This window comes from Pristiophorus japonicus, chromosome 22, assembly GCF_044704955.1.
Source record: "Pristiophorus japonicus isolate sPriJap1 chromosome 22, sPriJap1.hap1, whole genome shotgun sequence".
Lineage (NCBI taxonomy): Eukaryota > Metazoa > Chordata > Chondrichthyes > Pristiophoridae > Pristiophorus > Pristiophorus japonicus.
The window spans coordinates 65,750,697-65,772,826 of NC_091998.1; the positions used below are offsets into that span (position 1 = coordinate 65,750,697).

A 22,130-nucleotide genomic window follows, 5' to 3' on the forward strand; every position below is an offset into this window, starting at 1 on the left:
TGGCATACTCGGTGAACAACACCATGAATCGTGAGAAACAGCCCGACCAAATGCTACCGAGAGAGACAAAGTGTTGAAATATATAAACCCCCGGGGGAGCAATATTGAATCCTCCTCGGGGAGGGCGAGCTTTTGAAGCAGGGCTGTTCAAAGTCCATAAAAATGAAAAGCATGAAGACTCTCCTTTTGCAAGTCACTTCAAGAGGGGAAGGCGAATGCCCCTCACACTGCCTGTGCGCGATTGCAATACTTCGGGTGTCATCAGCTAGGCAAATATAAACAAAAGTGGCTTCAATAATACTACAGCTTCCTGCTGGAAATCAAGATTTACAATTAGGGAAGGTCAGTGCATTTAATACATCTCGGCTCTTCCGCCTCTCGATCAGATTAACCCCTCACTCCCCAGGTCCTGTTGAACACAGCACTCAGTGCAGCTTTCCATTTTAACAACTGTGACAATCAGGTTTGGAAATGGTTATATCTTCAGTACAACTACATATATTACAGAAATATAGCCTCGGAATGACGGTTAACGCGCAACGATATTCCTCTGTCGGCTGTTGTAATGGAATTATAAAGTCGTTTAAAGAAAGACTTGCATTTATATAGCGCCTTTCACAACCTCAGGACTTCCCAAAGCGCTTTACAGCCAATGAAATACGTTTTGAAGTGCAGTCACTTGTAATGTGGGAAACGCGGCAGCCAATTTGCACACAGCAAGCTCCCACAAACAGCAATGTGATAATGGCCAGATAATCTGTTTTTGTGATGTTGATTGAGGGATAAATATTGGCCCCAGGACACCGGGGATAACTCCGCTGCTCTTCTTCGAAATAGTGGTGTGGGATCTTTTACATCCACCTGAGAGAGCAGACAGGGCCTCGGTTGAATGTCTCATCTGAAAGACGGCACCTCCGACAGTGTGGCACTCCCTCAGCACTGCACTGGAGTGTCAACCTAGATTTTTGTGCTCAGGTGGGACTTGAACCCATGACCTTCTGACTCAGACTGAGGCACGGCTGATATTTATTTCAATGGGGTCTGTAAACAGTGAACAGAGGAACTGTCAGCCACCCATGTCACCAACTATTCACTTGTTTTTTTGATTTCTCGTACGACTCAATGGTTGAAGTAAGTACCAGAGTCTTTTTTTCCTCCCCTTTCCATCTCTCCTGATGGCAGTGACTCATCAGGTACACTTCCCCTAGGCACCAACTGTTCTTTGGTAGCTCTCCCAATGGTTAGTCTTCATGCGTGTGCCCGGAAATGCATCAGCAGGGTATTCGACCGTGGAGGGAATCATGGCTCAAGTCTACATCTGTCCTTGCGCACGCACTTACCAACAAGAATTAATGGACAGTAATGAAGTTCAGGATTGGTTGATTTTTTTCATCCCAAACCTGGTGCAGAGGCCAATTATGAGCCCAGTTGACATAGTTTTTGGATCTCCTCACCACAAAACCAGCAGAGGGGACAGGCATATGACCAGCTCCCAGGCCTTGGGCCACTGCAGTGCTGGAGAGGACAAACTCACACAGTGCAACTTCGTGTGAAGATTTTTCATTTATGGAATTACATAAAAAGTACAGCACAAAAACGGGCCATTTGGTCCCACTGTTCCGTGCCGCTGTTTATACTCCACACGAGCCTCCTCCCACCCCATCATCATCATAGGCAGTCCCTCAGAATCGAGGGAGACTTGCTTCCACTCTAAGAGTCCTTAGGTGGCTGTACAGTCCAATACGAGAGCCACAGTCCCCGTTACAGGAGGGACAGCTAGTCGTTGAAGGTAAATGAGGGTGGGACAGGTTTGCTATCAACATAATCTTCCAAGTCACAAAGCGCTTCAGAACCAACGAATTTGAAAGAGAGCAGAGGCTGGTGGAGCAGCGGTGAAGACTGCAGCCAATCAGTGCACAGCAAGCTTCCACAATCGACCAAAATGAGACAACCGACGAGTGCAATATGCAGATACAATCGACAGAACGTGACGTGCAACATACTGCCCACCACAACACAGACAAATTCGCAGAACTCAACTGACACGGATTTCTCAAAATCTCAAAGGGTATTGGGTGCGGTCGAGGGTTAAAAGGAGATAACTCAGGCTCTATAACCCAGCCAGCAACATTTGCCTTTGAGCAACGGTGTACGAAAACAAGGGTTCATTTGGTTAATCATCCTGCCACATGAACTATACTATGCAAAAACTGGCAACCCATTGGTTATAAGCAGGCTCTGGCCAATTCTACTCCTACTAACCAAGGTGCTCAGATCTACAGCATGTCCAACTTAAAGGTCAGCTACTCTAATCCGGACTTTGGAAAAAAAAACGAGTGGTATTTTGTAATTGGATTTCCTAAAGAAAAAGATAATTTTTTTTCCATTAAACGTATACAGTTCTTCGAAGCGTTCCTGTGATCCAACTTGGAGTGCGGTAATCAGCCATCTCACTACCGATTCTCATTCAAACCAACTCTAGTCGCAAACTTCATCAGCTGATTCTGGTCAGCCCAGATAGTGGTCATCTTTCTCCGCAAGAGTTTGCTCGGTAATGGACTCCTGTTCCATCTTGCTCTGTGTCGCCCAGACAAGTTGTAGAGCCATGTGCTGTGCCACCCCTCCGCCCCCAAGTTGACACTTATTTTCTTCAATTATGCTACCCACACAGAAAAATGTTGATCCATTTCCCTTTCCCAACTTTCTCCCCCCCTTGCGTGAAGGCAATGATGTAGATCGTGGTGCAGTTCCATCGCTGCTCGCAGACTAGTCTCATTCTTCCAACATGGGGATTTGCTTACATGCCTTCGGACCTTCTAACTGAGGGACCGATAGAACATTCTGATCTAAGTATTATGGGGTCGTTTACCATGATTTCTAGGAAGCTGATAAGCACCTCCCTAGACGAGTTCGTATAAAGTGCAGTGCTGAGAGAGTGCTGCACTGTCGGAGGTTAAACCGAGGCCCCGTGTGCTCTCTCAGGTGGACATAAAAGATCCCACGGCACTATTTCGAAGGAGAGCAGGGGAGTTGTCCCCGGTGCACTGGGGCCAATATTCATCCCTCAATCGACATCACCAACAACAGATTATCTGGTCATTATCACATTGCTGTTTGTGGGAGCTTGCTGTGCACAAATTGGCTGCCGCGTTTCCCACATTACAACAGTGACTGCACTCAAAAAGTACTTCATTGGCTGTAAAGTGCTTTGAAATGTCCGGTGGTCGTGAAAGGCGCTATATAAATGCAAGTCTTTCTTTTTTTATATATATATTATATGCTGATCGGATCTGATCAATTTCCTTTACGTTACGAATCACAGATTGGAATTCTAAATCTAGAGCTGTAGAGGTCCTCTAACATAAATGGAGGAAAGGTCAGAATTGTGGCTGTCCTGGTGTCACTCGCACCTGTTAAAGTGAAGGACTCAAACTCACTCTTCTTCCATCAGCAAATACCTCCTTTCCATGGGTCCTGCGAGTTGCCACCAGCCCCACTTCTGACCAACTTATCGCCCAGAGCCTGGTTACTGGGTCGAACGCCATGGCTATCCAATGCTGAACCAGAATTGTGAAATGAAGGTAGCCTCAAAACAACGACGGCAATTAACGCGCTGCCAATATAAGAATTAGGAGCAGGAGTAATCCATTCGGCTGATCTTCTACCTCAACTCCACTTTCCTGCACTGTCCCCATATCTCTTGATTCCCTCAATATCCAAAAATCTATCGAGTTTGGTCTTGAATATACTCAACAACTGAGCCTGCTACGTCACTCCTGCCGCTGGTTGGTGCCCACCGGTTTCGGGTTGTACTGGGTGACATCATCAGTTGCTAACAGGAATAATAAATGATCTCCTAGTAAAAGATCCTCTCGGAATGAGTGATCACAGTATGGTTGAATTTGTAATACAGATTGAAGGCGAGGAAGTAGTGTCTCAAACGAGCGTGCTATGCTTAAACAAAGGGGACTACAGTGGGATGAGGGCAGAGTTGGCTAAAGTAGACTGGGAACACAGACTAAATGGTGGCACAATTGAGGAACAGTGGAGGACGTTTAAGGAGCTCTTTCATAGTGCTCAACAAAAATATATTTCAGTGAAAAAGAAGGGCGGTAAGAGAAGGGATAACCAAGGAAATAAATGAGCCTATTAAATTAAAAACCAATGCGTATAAGGTGGCCAAGGTTAGTGGGAAACTAGAAGTTTGGGAAAATTTTAAACGACAGCAAAGAATGACTAAGAAAGCAATAAAGAAAGGAAAGATAGACTACGAAAGTAAACTTGCACAAAACATAAAAACAGATAGTAAAAGCTTTTACCGATATATAAAACGGAAAAGAGCGACTAAAGTAAATGTTGGTCCCTTAGAAGATGAGAAGGGGGATTTAATAATGGGAAATGTGGAAATGGCTGAGACCTTAAACAATTATTTTGCTTCTGTCTTCACAGTGGAAGACACAAAAACCATGCCAAAAATTGCTGGTCACGGGAATGTGGGAAGGGAGGACCTTGAGACAATCACTATCACTAGGGGGGTAGTGCTGGACAGGCTAATGGGACTCAAGGTAGACAAGTCCCCTGGTCCTAATGAAATGCATCCCAGGGTATTAAAAGAGATAGCAGAAGTTATAGGAGATGCATTTGTTATATCTACCAAAATTCTCTGGACTCTGGGAGGTACCAGCGGATTGGAAAGCAGCTAATGTAACGGCTCTGTTTAAAAAAAGGGGGCAGACAAAAGGCAGGTAACTATAGGCCGGTTAGTTTAACATCTGTAGTGGGGAAAATGCTTGAAGCTATCATTAAGGAAGAAATAGCAGGACATCTAGATAGGAATAGTGCAATCAAGCAGACGCAACATGGATTCATGAAAGGGAAATCGTGTTTAACTAATTTACTGGAATTCTTTGAGGATATAATGAGTATGGTGGATAGAGGTGTACCGATGAATGTGATGTATTTAGATTTCCAAAAGGCATTCGATAAGGTGCCACACAAAAGGTTACTGCAGAAGATAAAGGTACTCGGAGTCAGAGGAAATGTATTAGCATGGATCGAGAATTGGCTGGCGAACAGAAAGCAGAGAGTCGGGATAAATGGGTCCTTTTCGGGTTGGAAATCGGTGGTTAGTGGTGTGCCACAGGGATCGGTGCTGGAACCACAACTGTTTACAATATACATAGATGACCTGGAAGAGGGGACAGAGTGTAGTGTAACAAAATTTGCAGATGACACAAAGATTAGTGGAAAAGCGGGTTGTGTAGGAGAGAGAGGCTGCAAAGAGATTTAGATAGGTTAAGCGAATGGGCTAAGGTTTGGCAGATGGAATACAATGTCGGAAAATGTGAGGTCATCCACCTTGGAAAAAAAAACAGTAAAAGGGAATATTATTTGAATGGGGAGAAATTACAACATGCTGCGGTGCAGAGGGACCTGGGGGTCCTTGTGCATGAATCCCAAAAAGTTAGTTTGCAGGTGCAGCAGGTAATCAGGAAGGCGAATGGAATGTTGGCCTTCATTGCGAGAGGGATGGAGTACAAAAGCAGGGAGGTCCTGCTGCAACTGTATAGGGTATTGGTAAGGCCGCACCTGGAGTACTGTGTGCAGTTTTGGTCAGCTTACTTAAGGAAGGATATACTAGCTTTGGAGGGGGTACAGAGACGATTCACTAGGCTGATTCCAGAGATGAGGGGGTTACCTTATGATGATAGATTGAGTAGACTGGGTCTTTACTCGTTGGAGTTCAGAAGGATGAGGGGTGATCTTATAGAAACATTTAAAATAATGAAAGGGATAGACAAGATAGAGGCAGAGAGGTTGTTTCCACTGGTCGGGGAGACTAGAACTAGGGGGCACAGCCTCAAAAAACGGGGGAGCCAATTTAAAACCCAGTTGCGAAGGAATTTCTTCTCCCAGAGGGTTGTGAATCTGTGGAATTCTCTGCCCAGGGAAGCAGTTGAGGCTAGCTCATTGAATGTATTCAAATCACAGAGAGATAGATTTTTAACCAATAAGGGAATTAAGGGTTACGGGGAGCGGGCGGGTAAGTGGAGCTGAGTCCACGGCCAGATCAGCCATGATCTTGTTGAATGGCGGAGCAGGCTCGAAGGGCTAGATGGCCTACTCCTGTTCCTAATTCTTATGTTCTTATAACCAAATATAATGCTCAGATTGAAAAAGGGGGCACCATTTTGACATCATAAAGCTGCACACCTGCAAAATAAGTGGATCTGCCGATTCGCAATCAGAAAGCAGTATTGGAGCAGCACTCGTCTTCCAAAAATGGCAGCTTCTGAAATCTAGCAAAACGTGGGGGGTTAAAATCTGGAGCCTTCCTGCTCTCCAATGCTCCATACCACATTGCAAAGCGCATCTAGCCACAGAACAAGCAACTGAGGTATGCTTCTCCATTTGGCTGGTTTCCGATCTGAAATGCTACATCAGTACACATACCATTATGCTGCATCAAGGCTACATCAGTACACACAGTCCAACTCTCAATGGGTTGAAATGTATTTGTTTGCAACAGGGGAAAGAGGATGGCAACCTGAGAATAAGCTTGTCAGTTTTGCCAAGGTTGGCCAAGGTGAGAGAATTTATAAAAAGAAAGGCTCTTCATGTTGACTTGGCTTTACTCTCGAAGTTTACGCTGGGATCACTGTCGAGAGGCAAGTGTCAGGTGGTGGTGACAACACCTCACTTAAACCAACATAGCAAGGGTCTCCAACCAAGACATGAAGCACTCTTCTCTTCTCAATCCTGTCTACTCCCAGCTAATTCACTCATTTAACCCGGGGAAACGTCACCTCATGGTTTGCTCACCCAGCCAGCCTCAGACCCTCCCTGTTCTCAAAACCCAGACACAACACCTGGCATTGGTCTGAGCAGAAATGGTTAACGTGCCTAACATTAGCCGTGGAATTTCAAAAAGGTTTGCGTAAAAACAGATGCCATCGGATCCTATTGTGTCTCCAGGGGAGAGTTCCCTCAAAGACGATGCACATGTCACCAGCTAATTGACTGCCAGTAGCAGTGAAAATAAATACCCCACATTCTTGGAAGGAACATGATCTGTGATCAAACAGACCACGGCACGGCAAGCTGTGGGACATCCTGGAGAAATTATTTTTCTACCTTATTTCCACTAACTCTGGCAAACCACTGCTCCATCAATATTGTGCAACACTTGATTGAATTTCAAGACCTTAAACTTCCTTAAGTGCTTATGCATAGAGCTCAATACTTCAATTCATGAACAGCATGGACATCCTATTGAGTAGGAGACGGTAAAGACACACATGTGCAAACATGTAGCAACAAGATAATTCTACTACTGAGCCAAACAGACAATGCCCCAGGTCCGATTCCTGGTCTTCCCTAAGTTAGCAGATTTCAGACAGAACAGCAATTCGGGGACTTTTACTTGAAAAGCCCGTGGGCAAGAGGTAGGAAAAGCAGCCAGGGTTACTGTTCCTGATCCTTATTGGAAGCATGCAAAAGTGGTCATCAGCAACTCCAACAACACTCAAAAAGCTCGACACCATCCAGGACAAAGCAGCCACTTGATTGGCTCCCCATCCACCACCTTCAACACTCACTCCCTCCACCACCGGCGCACCGTGGCTGCAGTGTGCACCATCTACAAGATGCACTGCAGCAACTCGCCAAGGCTTCTTCGGCAGCACCTCCCAAACCCGCGACCTCTCCCACCTAGAAGGACAAGGGCAGCAGGTGCATGGGAACACCACCACCTCCATGTTCCCCTCCCAGTCACACACCATCCTGACTGGGAAATATATCGGCCGTTCCTTCATCGACATTGGGTCACAATCCTGGAACTCCCTCCCTAGCAGCACTGTGGGAGCACCTTCACCACACGGACTGCAGCAGTTCAATTGGGGATGGGCGATAAATGCCAGCCTCACCAGCGACGCCCACGTCCCCAGAAGGAATAAAAAAAAGTTAGATCGCAGCACCACTGCCCACTACAGTTTGCTGCCATGCATTGTTCTATCCAGATATACACTTGGCCAAACACACCAGCTGCCTGCCAGCATCTCCGGAACTGTACCCCAGCAAAAGTCGGCACCCTCAGGCGATGAGGAGAGAAAATTGGAAGAACAACAAGGCAATCCTCAGTGAAGCAAATACATTATGAGCGCACCGCAGGACAGGAATTTGTGCTGGAGACTTTAACGTGACCATAAAGCAGGATGGTAACTCCATTGATGGTGTGCAATGAGGTCTATTAGAAACCGTTGCAGCTCTCCGTGAGAAGAAGTTGGGAACAGTTAGGAAGTGACGAGACATTTTCACCCAAGCTTGGTAACAATCAAACGAGGATCCAGCGGTCAAGACACTAAACCACGGGATCGCTGGATCTTTAGTGCCACTTGCGGCCCTTGGTGTGACTGGGTAGATCTCCCAGCTCGAGGACATAGGCCAGCAATGCTGATTGAACACAGCAGACCTACCTCCATCTGCCCCCCACATCAGGGAAGCCCGGCCATCAGACTCACATTTGTAAACTCAATTGTGAAGCAGCTCACTCAGGTCGCTCCTGGTGTGCGTCGCCTTTGAGGGAACTCTGCCCTGGAGACAATAGGATCCGATGGCATCTGTTTTTACGCAAACCTTTCTGAAATTCCACGGCTAATGTTAGGCACGTTAACCATTTCTGCTCAGACCAGTGCCAGGTGTTGAGAACGGGGTGGGTCTAAGGCTGGCTGGGTGAGCAAACCATGAGGCGACGTTTCCCCGGGTTAAACAAAAGTTTTGCCCTTCTGTGAATCCACCCTGTGGCGCATGATGGGGAAAGGGGGTAAAATTCAGCACAGACCAGCAGATCCTATAGAAAAACTTCTTCCAGCGAGTATGAAAGGAGCTATCTTTATATACCAGATAAAATGTTCACAAGCAAACACAATGCTACTAAAATTATTTCCTTTAGGGTTGACCAACTTGGGCACCTTACGTCACAAGCTCTGCCCAGCTGACTGCTTCCACAAGTGTTTTTTCCTCGAACAATTCTAATCTTGCTTCTTGCTTGACCCTGACCCCAGAACTCGGGTCCAGGGGAGGTCCATTTCAATATTTCAAGTCTGCAGCCGGAATGACATTAGCCTGATCTAGTTCAAAGTGAGGCTGTTATGACACAGACATTAAAACTACATTTCGGGAAGTATATAGAAAGGCACCCTTTTAATTTTGTTCTTCCTTGCCCGCAAACAGCTTTTATTCCCTTTGATCCCTGGGATGAGAGGGATTGTGCTATGGAGGAGCGATTGAGTAGATTGGGCCGATACTCTCTGCAGCTTAGAAGAATGAGAGGTGATCTCATTGAAACGTACAAGATTCTGAGGGTGATTGACAGGTTAGATGCTGAGAGGATGTTTCCCCCGGGTTGGAGAGTCTAGCACCAGGGGGCACAGTCTCAGGATAAGGGGTCGGCCATTTAGGACTGAGATGAGGAGGAATTTCTTCACTGAGAACTGTGAATCTTTGGAATTCTGAGCTGTGGCTGCTCAGTTGTTGAGTATATTCAAGGCCGAGATAGACAGATTTTTGGACTCTAGGGGAATCAAGGGATCTGGAGATCGGGCAGGAAAGTGGAGTTGAGGTCGAAGATCAGCCATGATCTTATTGAATGACGGAGCAGGCTCAAGGGGCTGTATGGCTTACTCCGGCTCATAATTATGTTTTTATGTTCCATTCATTTATAAACAACCCTAAATGTAATAAAATATCCCAAAACACTTCGTAGAAGCCCAAAAAGTAGAGCAAGGCTATGGACGGTAAGGGTCTTGAATTCAATGAGTTGGTTGTGTGACACTGGAGAAGACAAAGCTGGAAGTGAAGGAGGTACATGTGAGGCTTTGGGTGGCTGGTAGCGGAGAAACTGGAATAGAGGTGGGCGATCTTGAAGAGGTGGCAACTGATGGTCTTGGTAAGGTATGGGGTTTACTCTGGGTCAATTAGAAACCAAGGTTGGCCACTGTCAAATGCAACCAGAGAGGGAGAAGGAGAGGGATGCTAAGTTGCTGAGTACAGAAAATAATCAAAAAGGTTAATGGAATGCTGGCCTTTATATCTGGAGGACTAGAATACAAGGGGGTAGAGATTATGCTGCAGCTGTACAAAGCCCTGGTTAGCCCACACCTGGAGCACTGTGAGCAGTTCCGGGCACCACACCCGAGGGAGGGTATATTGGCCTTGGAGGGAGTGCAGCGTAGGTTTACCAGAATGGTACCCGGACTTAAAAGGTGAAGTTACGAGGGGAGATTACACAACTTAGGGTTGTATTCCCTAGAATTTAGAAGGTTAGGGGGTGATCTGATCGAAGTTTACAGGATATTACGGGGGACAGATAGGGTAGATAGAGAGATACTATTCCCGTTGGTTGGGGAGTCTCGGACTCGGGGCATAGTCTGAAAATTAGAGCCAGACCTTTCAGGAGTGAAATTAGGAAACACTTCTACACACAAAGGGTGGTGGAAGTTTGGAACTCTCTTCCGTAAACGGCAATTGTTGCTGGGTCAATTGTTAATTTTAAATCGTTGATTGATAGCTTTTTGTTAACCAAAGGTATTAATGGATATGGGCCAAAGGGGAGTATGTGGCATTAGGTCACAGATCAGCCACGATCTCATTGAATGGCAGAGCAGCCTCGAGGGGCTGAATGAGCTCTTCCTATGTTCTTGAAAGAAGCAGAACAGGATGGCCTTGGCCTGTTGGAGAAAGTTCTCAATTATCCATAATTGAAAGTGAAGAGAAACTGTCAGACCAGAGAGTCAGAGGTTGTGGCATGGTTGAGCTGGGTGTATTAGTATACATGTGGAAACAGCCCTATGCCTCTCAATAATGGTGCCAGAGACAAGCATCTAGATAAGGGACAAGAGTCGGCCAAAGGTGAAAGTGTGTGGGGCAATTGCAGGAGATGTGTTGGCTGATTTGGAACAGGCACAAGGAAAACAAAGTCTGTGTTGCCAGCAGTGGTGGGCACAAGCAATTAGGAAAGCAAATAGTATATATTGGCCTTTATTACAAGAGGATTTGAGTACAAGAGTAAAGATGTCTTATTGCAGTTATATAGAGCCCTGGTGAGACCACACCTGGAGTTCTGGTCTCCTTACTTAAGGAAGGATATACTTGCCAGAGAGGGAGTGCAATGAAGGTTCACCAGACTGATTCCTGGGATGGGGGGATTGTCTTATGAGGAGAGATTGAGTAGACTAGGCCTATAATGTCTGGAGTTTAGAAGAATGAGAGGTGATCTCCTTAAAACAAACAAAATTCTTACAGGGCTTGACAGGGTAGATGCAGGGAGGGTGTTTCCCCCGGGCTGGGGAGTCGAGAACCAGGGGTCACAGTCTCAGAATAAGGGGTCGGCCATTTAGGACTGAGATGAGGAGAATCTTCCTCACTCAGAGGGTGGTGAATCTTTGGAATTCTCTGCCCCAGAGGGCTGTGGAGGCTCAGACCATGAGTATATTCAAGACAGCTTGATAAATTTTTGACTATTAAGGCAATCAAGGGATATGGGGATAGTGCAGGAAAGTGGAGTTGAGGTCGAAGATCAGCCATGATCTCATTGAATGGTGGAGCAGGCTCAAGGGGCCGAATGGCTCCTAATTCATATGTTCTTAATGGATAGACTGGTTAACAGTGTTGAATGCCTTGGAGAGGCTGATGAGGGCAAGAGCAGCATTCGTTGTTATTGAATCTTTAATGTACTAAACCATTCACAGGCATGATAACCATACGCTGGGCAGTGATACAGACCGGTCTTGAAGTGGTCAATATCTCCAATTCCCTCACAGCTATACCAAAAGCAAGGGCGAATCCCATTGAGGCCAGTCTCGAGCCCACCAAGTGGGGCCAAGTGAAAGAGCTTAGAGGCCTGAGATACCTCTGGTTACACCCCTGGTTATATCCAGACTCACACCTGAATTTATTCCACTTCCTCAGTAGGTGTGGCAGCCTATGTTCCAAGCATCCCAATGTCCAGCATTTTAGAAACCTACAACACTGGATCAACAGCCTGTGTAAGACATCAATTAGGTATGACAGAGGCATCAGGAGAGAGGTGAAGCAGGTCACTGGTGACTGCGTGTAGGCCTGGCATGATGCATTGCATGGGAAGGTAGAAAACATGCAAAATTCCAACTGTGTCATATTTGCAGATAGGGCGTATCTGTGGATGTTTCTACGTGGACTTTCAGAAGGCTTTCATTAAGGCTCCACAAGAAAGCCTCCAAAATGAAAGTTGATGGAATTGGAAGTAACGCTGTGACATGGGCTGGGAATTGGTTGTGAGATAGGAGACAGAGAATTGTGATGTGTTCGCTGACCTATGTCGGCTCCCGGTTAAGCAACGCCTCGATTTCAAAATCCTCATCCTGGTTTACAAGTCGCTCCGTGGTCTCGCCCCTCCTCATCTCTGTAATCTCCTTCAACCACCCCCCCTGCCCCCTCAAGAGAAATCTGCACTCCTTAAATTCTGCCTTCTGGAGCATCCCTGATTATAATCGCTCAACCATCAGTGGCAGTGCCTTCTGTTGCCTGGGTCCCAAGCTCTGGAACTCCCTCCCTAAACCTCTCCAACTCTCTTTCCTCCTTCAAGACACTTAAAACCTACCTCTCATCTGCCGTAATTTCTCCTTATGTGGCTCGGTGATAAATTTATTTGTTTTGTCTTGCAACACTGCTGTGATGCGCCTTGGGACGTTTCACTACATTAAAGGCGCTATACAAATAAAAGTTGTTGTTGTGGAAGGGAACATTCTTGAATTGGCAGGTGACAAGCAGCGTTCCCCCAAGGATGTTTATTAGCCTCAGCATCTCACCATAGTCATCACAGACTTGGGTGAAAGAATAGAGAGTTGTACATTCAAGGCTGCAGATGACACCAGGTTGGGAGGCACAGTAAGCGGTGTGGATGGAAGCAGAGTGTTACAAAGGGGCAGAGCCAAATTAAGTAAGTGGGGAATAAAATCTATGGCAGATGGGAGTTCATTGCAGGTAAAGTGCGAAGTCATCCACTTTGGAGCCAAGAATTGGAAAATTGGAATATTTTTAGAATGGTGAGAGAGTAGCAGCAGAAAAAGGCTATGCACAGAAATCACACAAAACATTTGCACAGGTATAATATAGTAAAAAAACCTAACAGAATATCATGCATAATTTGATGTTATGACAAGCAGTCAGACATGAGAGTAGGGATTGCAGAGTGACAGCCTTTGTCTCAAGGAGTTGGAATACAGAAGTGTTGAAGTTGTGCCTCAGGAAAGATATATTGGTCTTAAAAAGGGATAAATTGGTCTTAATCTGATAGATTCACCCGAATACCAGGAATTAAAGGGTTAATTATAAGGACAGGTTGTATAAAGTTGGTTTATATTCCTGAGTTTAGATGGCTGAGAGGTACTGTGACAGGACAGGACAGATACAGAGACTATTTCCTCTGGCTGGGGTAATCTAAAAGATGAGACATTCGTGAAATTAGAGCTAGGCTGTTCAGGAGTGAAATCAGGATACACTTTTTCCACATAAAAGAATGTTGGAAATCAAGACCGAGCGCCATAGATTTTGTGTTGGGTTACGATGTCAAGGGACATGGGCAAAATGCAGTTGAACCCCAGATTAGCCATAATCTAATTGAATAGTGAAACAGGTTTGAGGGGCTGAACGGCCTCCTCCTGCCCCTGAAATATGGTCACCTGCCCCACAACATCTTGATGTCAGGTGGTCTCGGCAGACTGCTCACCACTGGGTGATGCAAAGCATGTCTCGCGTAAATGACTTTTCATGCTCTCTCCCCACACTGATGCACAAACAATTCTGTCCCCTTCCAGTGTACCCGACCATGGTGAGTATTAAAGCTGAGCCCCATCCCAGCCAATGAACGCAACACAGGCACAATCCGGCCAGATTCATTGGAGAGCAATGTGGACTCAGAACCTTGTGTGATAGGATGCCCTCCCTGACCAGGGTGCTGAGGGCAATTGTCCAACTCCCACTGCAGCCCGATCACAGACGTGCTGACTCAGCACAGGGCTGGCAAGGCAATCATTATAGAACTGTACACACGCATCCAAATGTTGCTCTCCTCCGGCATGTGTCAGCCGTGGCTCAGTGGGCGGCACTCTTGCCTCGGAGTCAGAAGGTTGCGGGTTCAAGTCGCACTGCAGAGACTTGGGCACAAAGAAAATCCAGGCTGACACTCCCAGTGCAGTGCTGAGGGAGTGCTGCATTGTTGGAGATGTCTTCTTTTGGATGAGATGTTAAACCGAGGCCCTGTCTGCTCTCTCAGGTGGGCGTAAAAGATCCCATGGCACTATTCAAAGAAGAGCAGGGGAGTTATCCCCGGTGTCCTGGGGCCAATATTTATCCCTCAATCAACATAACAAAAACAGATTATCTGGTCATTATCACATTGCTGTTTGTGGGAGCTTGCTGTGCACAAGTTGGCTGCCGCGTTTCCCACATTACAACAGTGACTGCATTCCAAAAGTACTTCATTGGCTGTAAAGCGCTTTGAGACATCCGGTGGCCGTGAAAGGTGCTATATAAATGCAAGTCTTTCTTTCTTTCCATGGCCATTTGCTACTGAAGTCTCGGGGACGATGCTGAACATTTTGGAATTATTTTTTTACAATAATTGGGTTTTAAAGTTATATGAAAAATTCCAGACGTTGGAGTTTAACCAAATTGGAGCTGAGCACTTCTCCCAAAGTTTTCCGATTAAATCACTGCTACCGGTCACAGAGGGACTCCCCGGCCCCTCCTCCCCCAGTTCCAATCTGGATACCATGCATTGTGCGGAGTGCAGGGCCGAATCCGGCCCCCACCCTTTCCTCCCCCTCCCCCCCGGTCCCGGCAGCAAAGAGTCGACAGCTGAAGCAAAGCAAGTGTCAGGTCTGGCGCTTTATGCCCAGAGTTGCAGCGGGAAGCCCGTCAAGGGAGCGAGTTGCAGCAAATCATTTGTAGTATAATGTATGTGGCTGACCTCCACATATACCCTACATAAACTCCGTGTCCTAACTCGCACCAAGTCCCACTCACCCATCACCCCTGTGCTCGCTGCCCCGTGTCCTAACTCGCACCAAGTCCCGCTCACCCATCACCCCTGTGCTCGCTGCCCCGTGTCCTAACTCGCACCAAGTCCCGCTCACCCATCACCCCTGTGCTCGCTGCCCCGTGTCCTAACTCGCACCAAGTCCCGCTCACCCATCACCCCTGTGCTCGCTGCCCCGTGTCCTAACTCGCACCAAGTCCCGCTCACCCATCACCCCTGTGCTCGCTGCCCCGTGTCCTAACTCGCACCAAGTCCTGCTCCCATCACCCCTGTGCTCGCTGCTCCGTGTCCTAACTCGCACCAAGTCCTGCTCACCCATCACCCCTGTGCTCGCTGACCTACACTGGCTCCCGGTTAAGCAAGGCCTCGATTTCAAAATTCTCATCCTTGTTTACAAACCCCTCCAAGGCCTCGCCCCTCCCTATCTCTGTAATCTCCTCCACCCTCACACACCCCCACCCCCCCCCTCCCCAGAGATATCTACACTCCTCAAATTATGCCCTCTTTAGCATTCCTGATTACAGCTGCTCAACCATTGGTAGCCATGCCTTCTGTTGCCTGGGCCCCAAGCTCTGGAATTCCCTCCCTAAACCTCTCCACCTCTCTTTTCTCCTTTAAGATGCTCCTTAAAACCTACCTCTTTGACCAAGCTTTTGGTCACCTGCCATCATTTTTTCTTATGTGGCTCAGCGTCAGATCTATTTGTTATGTCTTACAACACTGCTGTGAAACACGTTGGGACGTTTTACTACGTTAAAGGTGCTATATAAATACAAGTTGTAGTTGTAGTTGACCAGTGTGACATGCCAGGTACAAAAACACCTGCACACAGTGGGTAGTACACACCCTGACTGGAGCAAAAGAAAGAACTTGCATTTATATAGCGCCTTTGATAACACGCACTTCGGAAATGTCATAAATAATGGAGGAAAGTAGCAGATTTCAGGAGAACAACACAGGTTGGTGAAATGGCAGATGAAATTTAATGCAGAGAAGTGTGAGTGATACATTTTGGAAGGAGGAATGAGAAGAGGCAATAGGAACTAAATGGTGCAATTTTAAAGGGGCCATAGGAACAGAGAGACCCGGGGGGTGTATGTACACAAATCATTGAAAACGGCAGGACTAGTTGATAAAGTGGTTCGAAAAGCATATGGGATCCTTGCTTTTATTAATTGAGGCAAAAGCAAGGAAATAATGCTGAACCTTTATAAAACACGGGTTAGGCCTCAGCTGGAGGAGTGAGTCCAATTCTTGGCGCCACACTTTAGGAATGATGTCTAGGCCTTGGAGAGGGTGCAGAGGAACTTTCATCACCATCATAGGCAGACCCTCAGAATCGAGGAAGACTTGCTTCCACTCTTAGAATAAGTCCTTAGCTGACTGAACAGTCCAATACGAGAGCCACAGACTCTGTCACATGTGGGACAGACAGTGGTTAAGGGAAAGGGAGGGTGGGGAATCTGGTTTGCCGCACGCGCCTTCCGCTGCCTGCGCTTGATTTCTGTATGCTCTCGGCGAGGAGACTCGAGGTGCTCAGCGCCCTCCCGGATGCACTTCCTCCACTTAGGGCGGACTGGTCTTTGGCCAGGGACTCCCAGGTGTCGGTGGGGATGTTGCACTTTATCAGGGAGGCTTTGAGGGAATGGTAAGGGACTTCCATTTTGAGGGGTGATTAGAGAAGCTGGGATCGCTCTTTACAGCAAGGAGGGTTAAGGGGTGATTTAATTGATGGGGTGTTCAAATGTTCAGGGTTTTTGACACAGCTCATCGGGAGAAACAGTTTCCAGTGGCGAGAGGGTCGGTAACCAGAGGACACAGATTTAAGAGCATTTGGCAAAAGTACGGAGGGGAGATGAAGCGAGGAAATTTTTGCTGCGTTATGATGATGGGGAAGGGGCTGCCTGAAAGGACGGTGGGAGCAGATTCAATCATAACTTTCAATGGGGAATTGGATAAATACTTGAAAAGGAAACATTTGCTGGGCTGTGGGGAAAGAGCAGGGGGAGTGGGACTGATTGGTGAGAATGTGAAGTACTCACTCCTTAACAACAGTTACCACAAACCTCATTTGTCAGTTGCAAAATCATTTGAGCACCAGAGAGCCAACTGCATTATCTGGAGTGCAGACAGAGAGAAAGACTCCACTCACACAACAAACAGTCACGTTCTGTTACTGAGAACACTACCTACCACTTCTTTCATGTGAAATTGATAAGACTCATTCATGTCTGAGTTTGCAAAGAATGGTTTCACTTCTACATAGCAATGGGGAAAAACGTCACCATAAATGGTAAAGAAAAAAAAGACTTGCATTCATATAGCGCTTTTCACCATTACCGGACGTCTCAAAGCGCTTTACAGCCAATGAAGTACTTTTGGAGTGCAGTCACTGTTGTAATGTGGGAAACGCAGCAGCCAATTTGCGCACAGCAAGCTCCCACACACAGCAATGTGATAATGTCCAGATAATCTGTTATTTTTAAAGTGCTATCTGTTAAGGGATAGATATTGGCCAGGACACCCGAGAGAGCGCCCCTGCTCTTCTTTGAATAGTGCCGTGGGATCTTTGACGTCCACCTGAGGGAGCAGACGGGGCCTCGGGTTGTTGCCTCATCCAAAACAGGGCACCTTCGACAGTGCGGCACTCCCTCGGTACGTCCTCATTTGAGTGAAAAATCAGGAGTTTGGGATCTTAAAAATAGCTAGACAAAGGGCAGTGAACACAAAGACTGCCTGACATACCCATCAACTGCTGGGAGTCACCCACCAGAGGAACTCAAAGTTAGAAACTCCATTCAATCACATTTACAAAATATTGAATGGAAATTGAATATCTTTTAGCGCCTGTATTTTTTTTATTTTGAAGCAGATAAACGCCCTGAGAAAAGCGTATGGGATCCTCGGTTTCATTAATTGACAGAACTAAACAGACGAGTTCATCTAGAGCAGTGACACAGACCAGGAATCTGTTTTGATCGGAGTGACAAAACAGCTCATACAATGAAACATAATCCTTAATAAACAAACAAACAGGGAACTCCGCGGATCTAAATCCCCCAGAGACTGGTGGGGAACCACTGGGGCGACATTTCTAAAGCCCTGTCAACTTTGATCAGCCCCACAATGTTGGGGCTCTCTCTCGGAATGGCTACCTTGAAACTCACACCTGGAGTCTCACACCGAAATGCAATCGCCCACTGTCCACCAACAGCCACCACTACAGCAGAACCTCCTCTTCCGAAAAGACACACACACACGTCAACTTGCTACAGGTCCTTCTGGTATGACCTGTTGCAGCTCATCGATCACCGAGGGGGTGACTGCATTGGCCCCAACTGCAGTTCTGTCTCTCTCTCTGTCAGCTTTGATATTCACCAGGGGGGGTGTCTGGCTGAATTACACACACACACACACATTCACATTTCCCACCACAAAAACACAAGAGGCGACACATAAACAGGAAGGAGGCCAGGCTACACACACACACACAGACCTGTCACTAAAACCACAGCAGTTCCTTCCCACACACACACACACATAGCGCTGTATTTCCGGGGTCCACACTGGCTTTAACTGGGGTTCTTGCTCCCCTCCAAGTGCGCTCTCTCTCACCTCACCTCCGCCCCCCACCCCCACCCACAGCACTGCCCTGGAAGGGATGGGAGAAGTGGAGGGGAAAGTACAGTTTCTAGCTCTATTGCAATGCTCAAACTTTCAAGTGCCCGCTGGAGGGAACAAAAAAAAAAGGGGGGGGGGTTCTATTCGCTGTTGCGCGCTCTTACCTTCTCTGGCTTTCAGCAGCACGGTGTTGGCTACAATGTTCTCCAGCTCCATGGGGGTGGGTGTTCAGCGGAGGGTTTATCTGGTGGGAGGGAGGTCACAATCCTGAGGGTTAGGGGGATAAAAGGAGGGAGGAGGGGGTGAAGCCCTTGTGCAAATGTAACCCCCTCTCCCTGGATGGTGGGGGTGAGGGCAGGAGGGTTAGGGGAGAAGGGGTGAAGCCCTTCTCCTAATGCACCCTCTCCCTGGATGCTGGGGTAGTGCACTGTAAAGGCAGCGACTGGCTCTTCCTGGTTAGGCAGCCGCCTGGGATTCCCCACTCGCTCTCCCCGGATACACTGTATCCGCTCGCCTTCCAATTGGGGTCTCCCCCCAGCTTCGATACACGGCGCTCCAAGCGGGGCCAGCAGCTCCTCTCGCAGCCCAGAGAGGGGAGGAGGGGCCAGCCAGGGGGCGGGGCCTCCGCCCAAAGGGGGCGGGGTCTCGCCCACCCCTGACGTCAATGCGTGCGTCACTGGCATGCCAGCCAAGCCCAGGTCCACCCCCTCCCTCCTCAAAGCAAAGCTGGCTGGAGTTTGTCGTCCACCCGGGGTGCAGCTCTGCAGTGCCCGGGCTGACAATTTGATCCAAACCAACTTTCACAAGGCGGGGGGGCACTGGGTATATACCTTGAAGGGGAGAGGGGGGGAAGCTGCAGGGGCAGGGAAGGAGGGTTTTAAATTAGAGCGAGGCGCAGCAAGGCGAGACACTCGAAAGGAGGAGGAGGTGCTGGAGGAATTGGGAGACAGATCAAGGTGTGATTTAGGGAGGTTTTATTAAGAAGAAAAAAAGACTTGCATTTATATAGCGCCTTTCACGACCACCAGACATCTCAAAGCGCTTTACAGCCAATGAAGTACTTTTTGAAGTGTTGTAATGTGGGAAACACAGCCGCCAATTTGCACACAGCAAGCTCCCACAAACAACAATGTGATAATGACCAGATAATCTGTTTTAGTGATGTTGATTGAGGGACAAATATTGGCCCCAGGACACTGGGGATCACTCCCCTGCTCTTCTTTAAAATAGTGCCATGGGATATTTTACATCCACCTGAGAGAGCAGACGGGGCCTTGGTTTAACGTCTCATCCGAGAGATGGCACCTCCGACAGTGCAGCACTCCTTTGGAGTGTCAGCCTAGATTTGTGTGCTCAAATCTCTGGAGTAGGACTTGAACCCACGACCTTCTGACCCAGAGGTGAGGGTGTTGCCCACTGAGCCACAGCTGGCACTGGCTGAAAGGTTGGTGGAAACAGATTAAATACTAAACTTTCAAAAACAGGAATTGGATAAATATTTGAAGGAGAAAACATTTCAGCAATACGGAAGGAGGGTTTTGAGAGAGAGTCGGGTATGGTGCAACAAGGCGAGATGCTCGATGTAGAAGTTGCCGGAGGAGGAGGGAGACAGAGCAAGGGATGATTTAGGGACATTTTATTCCATTAAAGGCGCTATGTAAATGCAAGGAGTTGTTGGTGGCTATGGGGAAAGGGACTCGTGGAATAAAGAGCTGGCTCGGGCACAATGGGCCAAATGGCCTCATTCTACGCTGTATCATTCAATTATAGGGAAAGGTGCTAAATGGAGTGAAAGGAGCGGAGAGACCTGGGGGTATATGTGGGAGTTCCAGAGCTTGGGGCCTAGACTCTCTACCTCTCTTTCAAGATGCTCCTTAAAACCTACCTCTTTGACCAAGCTTTTGGTTGTCTGCACTAATTTCTACTTATACAGCGCGTTGTTCAATTGTTTTATCTCATAATATTCCTGTGAAGCGCCTTGGGACATTTCACTACGTTAAATGCGCTATATAAATATAAGTTATTGTTGTTGTATAATATCAGGAATAATCCACCAATCCTGCACTCTCAGGGAGCAGGGGTTAGAGAATCAATGGGACAGTGCCAAGACCATCAGCAGGCCAGGGCCACTAGAGGGAGCAGCGAGCGGCAGCATACCACTACAGGAGGGCGACGGCTGACTGCAGGGCGGGCAGATACAGCAGGAGCGGCGAGGTCGGGGCGAAGGAGCGGCAAGAGTTCGTAGAGGGATGTGATCGAGGCCCAGGAGAGGCAGAGGCCCAGGGGCAGCACGGGCCAGCCCACACTGCGATATGTGCGCGCACTGGGTCCGTGCAGCAGAGCTGGTCTCCAGTCGTCTTAGTTAACCCTTGCCACTGGACCAAGACCTAGCTCTGTCAAGCCCGTGTGGTGGCTGGTGTGCAACGGTCACCCCACGTTAAAAAAAATCCACCCACAGGCATCTTCCACCCTTCAGGATGTAGTTCGGGATCTGGAATATTAGGTCCTTCATTGAAACACGTGTGAACTCATCCCTTTTCGGCGTGGAAGCAAGTCATCCTCGATACGAGGGACTGCCTATGATGATGTGCGTAAATGATTGAAGATGGCAGGGCAGGTTGAGAAAGCAGTTAAAAAAGCTTACAGGAACCTGGGCTTTCTAAATAGAGACATAGAGTACAAAAGTGTGTACAAAACACTGGTTTGGCCCCAACTGTACTATCGTGTCCAATTCTGGGCACCACAAGGTGCAGGAAAGATTTACGAGAATGGTTCCAGGGTTGAGGGACTTCAGTTCTGTGAATAGACTGGAGAAGCTGGGGTTGTTCTCCTTGGAGCAGAAAAGGTTGAGAGGTGATTTGATCGAGGTGTTCAAAATCATGAGGGGTCTGGATCGAGTAGATCGAGAGAGAAACTGTTCCCGGGGATAATTCCCCTGCTCTTCATTGAAACATTGCCATGGATCTTTTACATCCACCCGAGAGAGCAGACGGGGCCTCAGGTTAACGTCTCATCCGAAAGATGGCACCTCTGATGAGCACAAAAATCCAGGCGTGCACTAAGTCCCTGGAGTGGGACTTGAACCCACAACCTTCTGACTCAGAGGCGAGAGTGCTGCCCACTGAGACACAGCTGACACTTTTAGATAATTTACATTTATATTGTGCCTTTTATGACCTCGGGATGTTCCCAAGTCCTTCACAGCCAATGAAGTACTTTTAAAAAGTGTAGTCACTGTTGTAAGGTGGGGAACTCAGCAGCCAATTTGTGCACAGCAAGCTCCCACAAACAGCAGTGTGATAAATGACCAGGTTTTTTTCAGTAATGTTAGTTGAGGGATGAATACTGGCCAGCACTCCAGTGAAAACGTCCTTGCTCTTCGAAGAGTGCCATGGGATCTTTAATGTTCACCTGTGTGTTAGAAAAGGTTTCA

General features: G+C 47.5%; 1 protein-coding gene across 3 annotated transcripts in view; it reads right to left on the reverse strand.

The window, feature by feature from the left end:
- The window catches only part of grk5l (G protein-coupled receptor kinase 5 like), a 275,766-nt gene extending 256,493 nt beyond the window's left edge, over positions 1-19,273 (reverse strand). For all 3 annotated transcript variants that reach the window (XM_070866320.1, XM_070866318.1, XM_070866319.1), the window contains exon 1: positions 18,862-19,273. In XM_070866320.1, coding sequence (XP_070722421.1) covers positions 18,862-18,913 — 52 coding nt within the window. In that variant the 5' untranslated portion in view covers positions 18,914-19,273. The remainder of the gene's footprint in view (positions 1-18,861) is intronic.
- Positions 19,274-22,130: the final 2,857 nt, after the last annotated feature.